The 8164-nt window shown below is 39.8% G+C and overlaps 1 protein-coding gene across 5 annotated transcripts in view; it reads right to left on the bottom strand.

Annotated features, from left to right (window-relative positions):
* Positions 1–3935: 3935 nt before the first annotated feature.
* The window catches only part of MED20 (mediator complex subunit 20), a 30556-nt gene continuing 26327 nt past the window's right edge, over positions 3936–8164 (bottom strand). For all 5 annotated transcript variants that reach the window (XM_015421647.1, XM_015421648.1, XM_015421649.1 and 2 more), the window contains one exon: positions 3936–5093. In XM_015421647.1, coding sequence (XP_015277133.1) covers positions 4878–5093 — 216 coding nt within the window. In that variant the 3' untranslated portion in view covers positions 3936–4877. The remainder of the gene's footprint in view (positions 5094–8164) is intronic.

Below are 8164 nucleotides of genomic sequence, written 5' to 3'. Positions count from 1 at the left end.
CTGCTGTGAGTCTACCTCGCAGGGAGGACTTCCTAGTCAATCCCGGGAAAGTCCGGAATTTATTATTTAGCTTCTCGCTGGATGGAACAAAGAATTAGTCGCAGCCTACCAGGTTGAGGTGTGTGCAGGTGCACCCCAATATTTTGTAATTTGTATTTCCCGCCCTTTTGGCGAAAAGCATTTAGCCTGGGCTGGGTTGGATGACCTTTTGACATGGTATCTGAAGAAGTGAGCAGTGGCTCATGAAAACTCATACCCTGCCAAATATTTTGTTAGTCCTTAAGGTGCACGATGGAAGAGAGGAGGGCCTGGCATGATGTGGTCCATGGGGTCGCGAAGAGTTGGACTCGACTGTGCAACTGAACAACAACAACAAGGTGCTACTGGACTCTTGCTCTTTTCTAGAACTCATGATTAACCAAAAAAGAAAACCCTTAAACATATTTGCTAACTGAATGTAGGCTATAGTATAGTTACTGATCTATGAAGGTATGAAGAGAGTCAGCTAATGAACATTTTTAACATTTATACAGCTGACATCTCTCATTAAGCTTCTAGCTACCTAGACTATACTATAGAGCTTAGCTCCAGCAAGCGTCTACAATAAGGCAGAATCTCTTTGAATTTTAACCAGGTTTGAACAAAAGCCAAAAGCTAACCATATGGAGATCTTTCTGGGCAAGTTTAGCTTCTATCTATGCTACTACACCAACTGGTTCATTACTTGGAGTAAATGAAACTCTTCCATGTACCACCTTCATGGCTATGAAACTGGTACTGAAATTTGTGGAAACATTCTTAATGACATCTAATTTGAGCAGTGATTACAAAAAACAGTCTAGCCACATAGTAACTCCATAGTTAATGTTTAAACTCAACAAAAGTGAGGGACAAATGAGATTTTAAAAAGCACTCCTTCAGGGCTGTTTCTTAGGAGACATTTTGTACTTTGGTAGAGTTCCAAGTATTATATATATACATACCCCTTAAGATGCAGAGCACAGGTATACAAAATCACAGTTTTTCCTAAGAGGCACACAAGTTGCAGCCTTATCCTTTCCCACTACATGTAAGCAAAAAAACCCAAACCCATTTACAAAGACACACTTCATCTCTGACGAACACCCTTGTCGGAACCAGGATACAAAACGTAGGATGTATCCATGTTGTGTAATTGCATAAAGTATACAAAGAATACAGCTCTTCACTTTTCTCGTATATATATTGTGTATGTATATATTGTATTAATCCCCCCCCCCGAATTGCTATAAAAGAAGGGGCCATCATACTTTTGCATACGAGCCAGTTATGTCCAGTTTAAAAAAAATCCTGGTATATAACTTTTAGGGGGTTCATCTTACATTCAGGGTTGTCTTCCTTTCAAGTAAATTGTGTGTGTGTGTGTGTGTGTATGTGTGTGTGTATATATATCTGATGCCAAGGAAGTTGTAGGAACATAATTGATACCCAGACTTCAGCCACAGGGGGTCCCAAATCTGACTTCAGAAAATTAAAGAAGGAATGTCATTAAGTTCCCATTAAGCTTTCTGTTGATGACACTTCTGATAGCTGATGTGTTGAATCCTTCATCTGAATTCCATGGCTTTTACTTACAAAAAGACAGCATGCCAGGCAAGACAAAGTCAAGCTCTTTCTGAAAGTCAGGTCCCAATATGAGCACATTGAGGACAGAGGCACATATGCAATCCTTTTGAAGGCAAAAGTTCAAGAACCCAAGAATCAGAGTCTGAAATCCTTGTTCCAGTGAAGCAGCAAGTATAAGTCAAAACTTAAAGGCAAGTGAAGTACACTCCATACATAAGTTCAATTTGGTTATTAGTATTTTCAAATTACTTACAGTGCATGCAATTTTCTACACATGTTATGCATCAACTTGTCAGATCTTTCTGGGCTCATTGCCAGTAGACAGAGTTGAAAATAATACTCATCAAGGCTTAAGAAATGACCACCTACCAATAAAAATCATATTTAATTAATAGGTTTTGCAGCATTCTCTTTTCAGAGCCAATTCATAATACTGATTGTAATTTTTGTCCTGTGATTTGTTTAGCTGAAAAGTTTCCCAGGTGCTGGACTGTGGGCTGGATCCTACCATTCAGTTCTGCCAGCTTCTGTTCAGTCCTAGTTCAAGGATCCTTCTACTGATTTATCATACTTTTGCCCTGACCCAAGATCATGTTATATCAGCAGGCAGGTTCTTGCACCAGAGAAATCAGTGACAATAGAATTTGTTATCAAAACCCATAAATATTTTAGCATCCAAACTTCAAAGTAAGTATCTACATATCAAATGTTATTACGCATTCTTTTTTTGCAGAAGAGTAGGCCTAATTCATGTGACAGTCATTTCTTGGCCCATTTGTAAATTTTGAATACTAACCAATTTCTTTTTAACTCATCCGCATGCACATTAAGAAAAAAAAAGCTATCCATAAAACATCTTGTAGATTCCATTGAATTAGAAGTACAGTTTGCATGGTGTTCAGACAAAATAGGAAGACAACCACATCCCTCTCTCTCCGGAAATATTCCACTTCATTCTGTAAACTAAATGACTTTTGTCTCAGAGTAGAGTTACTGAATTTTTAGAGTTTACATTTTGAATTCACAACAGAATCCATATATGGGAAGGAATGAGAAGCAGTTGCTACTGTGTATTGTTCCTTCAGTTAAATTGTTGGGGGGGGGGGGAGTTTTGATGTTGCCAGTACTGGATTAAGAGAGATAGCATCTCCATAGTTAACCATATTCTAGGACCCTCCACACCTCTCCGATATGCAACAGTCATTTGTATGCAGTCACTACAGGGACACCCCTCTTCCATTAAGATTTTTTTTAGCAACAATAGGATAGGATAGGCACTGTTTAGGCCACTGATTGTATCCTATAGCCTTCAGTAGCTAAAGTGGCATGCCTTTTTCAGATCTTCCCACTTCCCCTACTACATATTGTTAAAACAAGACTGTCAGTACACTGATGCTCCCATGTGGGCCTTAAAATGCAATATTACTTGCCATGGATGGCTAATGCCCCTGGTTTCCAGAAATCATGCCTTCTATCCAAGCTCTCTTTACAGCAAAAGCTGCTAATTGTTTGGCTTTATTTTTCTTTCATATTGCATTAATCTGCTGTTGTTCCAACCAGAAATAACGCTGCTTTTGCTCCCTCTTAGCATTCTCTTTCTTTTCTGTGTCCCTGCCTTACCATGCTGTAAGTGGTGGCCACTGCAGTGGTACCAGCCTTCCAACTGATGGATGGGAGAATCTTCTCCGACCTCTGAGTAGGCAGCATAGCCTTCAGGGTGCCTGCTTATATCACACAGACATCCTAAGGACTATATTCCCCAGGGTGCACTGAAGAGAGGTGCTTTAGAACTGGTCAACCTACCAGCACCCTACCTACATCAAGCTGCAACAAGCAGCATTCACTCCAGTCACAATATAAAACCTGCAGGCAAGGGTAGGAGGAAGCAGGTGGCAACAGAGAAAGCTCCAGTGCAGAACAATAAACTGGCATTTGGGCATTCTTTGCTTTCTCATTTGGTTTGATTATTCAAATGAATGGAGTAAATGAGCCTATTACAATTCCTTTGGAAACAAATGCACATCCTACTGCATAATAGTTCTATACTGTGGAGCAGTTTTCAGTAATACCAGAATAGCAGCACCCTAGGACTATTGCTACCACAGTATAGAGTATGATGTGATCTCCCCTCATAGCACTACTGAGGATGTGGTGTTGAAGTCTGTTGCCACTGCTTAAAACAGCACAAGATCAAGTTCGCAGGCTAGAGGGTTAGTATGAAGAAAGTACTTATTACGAGGTAGCATGGTTAGCCCATATTGTTTACCAAAGTTTGGAAGAAGATACCAGGCTCCAAAATGAAGCAGATAAGATCCTAGCCTAATAGTTCTTTATTTTAGGAAATTATTAAGGGACGATATTCATGGGAACTAACACAGCTGCAACACAAAATAAAAACAGGTCACAATAATGTAGTCAACAAATAAGTCTAAAAACAGACAAAATACAATAAGGATGAAAACACTAGATTCCTCAATCAACAAAATGCTTACTATTTCAGAAGATCTTGCATGGTTATACCTATGTGCTTCTAAGGCCTCATAATAAAACATTTTGATATCTTAACTGAACTGAAGTTTCCGTTTGGGGCATATTATGCATGATCAGATTCTTCTTTCTGTACTATTCAAATATATTTACAGGGTAGAAGGCAGAATATTGACTTCAGAAGATCACAGAAATTACGCTTCTAAACTGGTATAATTCTAAATCCCAACAGTTTAATATTTATTCTATGAAGATATTGGGAGGGCAAGAACTTAAACTCTGAGAACATTGAATCTGTCTGTTTTAAGTTTCCATCCAAAGAATAAAATGTCGACAAACTGCAAGAAAAACCATCTACTGAGTTCACAGTATCATCTGAAAATATAGCTCTTTTATTAAACCTAGTAGTAAAGGGCTTTCATATTCAGACAGAAACCTCACGTTCACCACCAAGGATATTAAATACAATCAAAGCCCACTCTTCCACCTGCACACAATTTGAACCTCTGCATTTCTGCAAGTTAAGTTGTCCTTAGTTTCCAGTTTTTGGAGGGACTGTTGCTTGAAGACCCCAGGGTAGGTAAGTTTACTGAGCCAGCAGGGCAAAGTAAGCGAATATCACTGATATGTGAAGTGGTAGGATGAGATACACTTAATTTTATCCCTCCAAAGAAGCAGGACTGTCCTTTGATGTAGAGAGAAAATTGTAATCTGGAGTACTGGGATGCGATATGACTATCAAGCAAACAGTTGCTAGCTTGAAAACAGGCATTATGAAGCCCTCCTCATCGGATCCCTGCAACAGGCACCTGCTGCTGCTTGCGAATCTTGTTAAAGAGTTCCATGTACTGAACCATTGTGTCAGCTGGGCTGTAGATACTGTCATGCTTGTTGCTGAACACAGAAGGGATTCCAGGAACGTGACTTCCCATGAAGCTTTGCATGAATTCCATCAACAGGTTCCAGCAGTCATTGGCTACCACACACGGACAGTATTCCACCTGGCAACGGAAACAGAAGCAGTGAAACAGCCAACAATAACCACACAGGAGGCAAATCACTTTCTCATCTCAACTGCTCTAAAAATTGAATGTTCAGTGGCAATCAAGAAGTCCTCCTTCCTCTGGAGTGGGACTAAAGATGATTACTTGCCACTGAAACAAATGGAAAAGATGTAACTAAAAGAAATAGCAAAAAATACTGTAAGAACATTCAGGGAGCTGCTCTCAAATTAATTTTTGTATGGGTCACCAGCACTGCAATGTAAGAATGTATTCCAAAAGCAAGAGTCAGTGGAAGATAAAGAATTTTTTAGAGAGGACATTATACAAAAACAGCTGGTGTGGATATTATAGAGTAACCATTCCTCTTTGACTCATAGCAAGTAAGATTTGAAATGTTTTTATGTACGCATAACACTAAAATTATATTATCCACAGCCACTAAATGCCTACTCAATTAAAAAAATTTTTTTAATGACTTCTGGATGTTGTTCAGGTTTTGGCAAGTGTTGGGAAGGAAAAAAAGTTCAAAAAGTGGGGAACTACCAGTAAAGACACCTTTTGTTGACCCTTGGCAGACATTGTCAGGAGATGGCTCTAAGCTAATTACGGATACTTATGGAACGCAGGAAGGGAAGACTATAAGACCTCAGGGAGACAGTTTGGTGTAGTGGTTGGGACTCTAATCTGGGAGAACCGTGTTTGATTCCCCACTCCTCCACATGAAGCCCTCTGGGTGACCTTGGGTCAGTCACAGTTCTCTCAGAGCTGTTCTGGAAAGAGTAGTCCTCAAAAGAGCTCTCTCAGCTCTTAACATTGCAAGTCAGGGCGGCGTGGGGGGGTGAGCTATAATTTAAATGCCATGTGCTCATGCTCCAAATTTGCTAACCATTCTCTGTTCAATTTTCCATAGGCTATAGATTAGCACTGTTTAAAAATCAAAACCATACCCAGAACTTGGCACAAAGAACTCACAAACAGGGGCTTGATAATTACATCCTCTCAAGTGCATTTTGATGAGTTATCAAGATTCCAAGCCAAAGGCAGCACATCTTGTTCACTGTGAAGTTTCTTATGCAAGCAGGATTAGGCCTTAGGGAAGTACTTTATACATTTATTGAAATAAAAAAGGCTTGACTGACTGGATCGCCAAGCCAAGGATGAATTAGAACAGAAACCTTATTATAACAAATGAGCTCTTTTCAACAACAAAATTTACCAAAGCCAAATATTGCATTTAATTTTCTATGATATATATACCCAACTAAAGCCCATGATGCAAATATAGGAGTTACATGCAAGACAGGCCAGAATGCACATTTGTATTCAATGATAATGATAAACAAATATTAAAAGAGGATTAACACTTGGGGTTATTTTTTGCTTTTAAAAATCGGTTCATGTCTTAGCTCAAACCAGCTAGTTATTGTCAGCTTGAAGGCCTTTCTTGACTTAGGCTGAAGTGCTAAGAACACTTTACTGGGAGTAAATCCCATTATATCAAGTGGGACTTTCTTCCAAATACACCTGCTTAAGATTGCCCTCTTAGATCATCTCAATGGTCTCAGAGTGCTGAATGCATGCCTCAGTTCGACCAAGAATGCTGGTGAGCCGTTCAGTATCCTTCTGCACAAGACATATGCTGTGTAAAGCTCTGTAGAGACCTCCTTCAGATCCATCCTAAATGCATGATGTCTACAAAATACTGTAGAACAGTTATGCCTGATGTGCTGTCACTGCTAGCTAGTAAAAATTACAGTGGAATTACTGTTACCTTTAAGTTCAATGCATCCATTTACCTATAGGCAGTCTATCTTAGGATATACCAAAAATCATTACTCTGCACTAAATAAAGAACCTGATGGCAAAGACAACTTGTGCAGCATGTATATGGAGCACAACGTCATAACTTCTTTTGAAGTTTCTGGATAAAAAAAATCCAAGAACTCTGTGCATAGAGGTTCCTGGCCCAGAGATCTATGCCTGTTTCTTTAACAGCTCCGGAGAAGATTATGCAGAAAAGGTCCCATCTGCCACTGTACAGCAATGGGCATTATCCTACATGCCTTCCCTACCTACCGTAACACACAGACCTCCAAGTCCATCTCCCGTACAGCAGGGAGGAGGAAAATGATAACAGTATAAGAACAGCAAAAGAACAAAAACTATTGAGGCAGACTCAGCATGGGTTCTGTAAGGGAAGATCTTGTCTCACTAACCTGTTAGTGTTCTTCCCCCCCCCCCAATAAGTGTTTATTTATTTTGAACAACATATTCAACAGTACATTCATAACACATATTAACACTGCGTATTAACCAACATTTCAATCGTTAAGAGCCCTTATTAAAAATATAACAGATCTTTGTAATAAGAGTTATTTGGAATCACTCCTTCTTCTGTGAGATAAGTCACTGCTGGGAACCAAATTGCTTGAAAACATTTTGTGTAAGAGACAATTTTACCATAGATAAAGTGTTCCCAGACTTTGTTTTGCCAACAATGTGTTCTTTGAGGGAGTGAACAATCATGTGGACAAGGGGGACCCAATAGATGTAGTTTACCTTGACTTCCAGAAAGCTTTTGATAAAATTCCTCATCAAAGGCTCCTAAGTAAGCTTGATCGTCACGGGATAAAAGGACAAGTCCTTTTGTGGATCAAAAACTGGCTAATTAATAGGAAACATAAAGTGAGTATAAATGGGCAATTTTCTCAGTGGAGGGTGGTAAGCAGTGGGGTACCACAGGGATTACTACTGGGTCCAATGCTTTTTAACTTGTTAATTAATGATTTGCAGTTGGGAGTAAGCAGTAAAGTGGCTAAATCTGCAGATGACACAAAGTTGTTCAGGGTGGTGAGAACCAGGGAGGATTGTGAGGCATTTCAAATGGATCTGTCAAGGATGGGCGAGTGGGCGTCAATGTGGCAAGTGGGGTTCAATGTGACCAAGTGCAAAGTGATGCATTGGAAAAAGTGCAGAAAAGGGCAACTAGGGCCCTGGTCACACGGAAGATTTTGCTCCGCAAGAGGGACAGATCGGGGGCGCATCAAACGGGCGCGATCACACCGCAA

This window comes from Gekko japonicus, unplaced genomic scaffold (assembly GCF_001447785.1).
Source record: "Gekko japonicus isolate JY-2015 unplaced genomic scaffold, Gekko_japonicus_V1.1 scaffold2274, whole genome shotgun sequence".
NCBI lineage: Eukaryota > Metazoa > Chordata > Lepidosauria > Squamata > Gekkonidae > Gekko > Gekko japonicus.
This window is presented reverse-complemented; position numbering and strand designations above follow the sequence as displayed.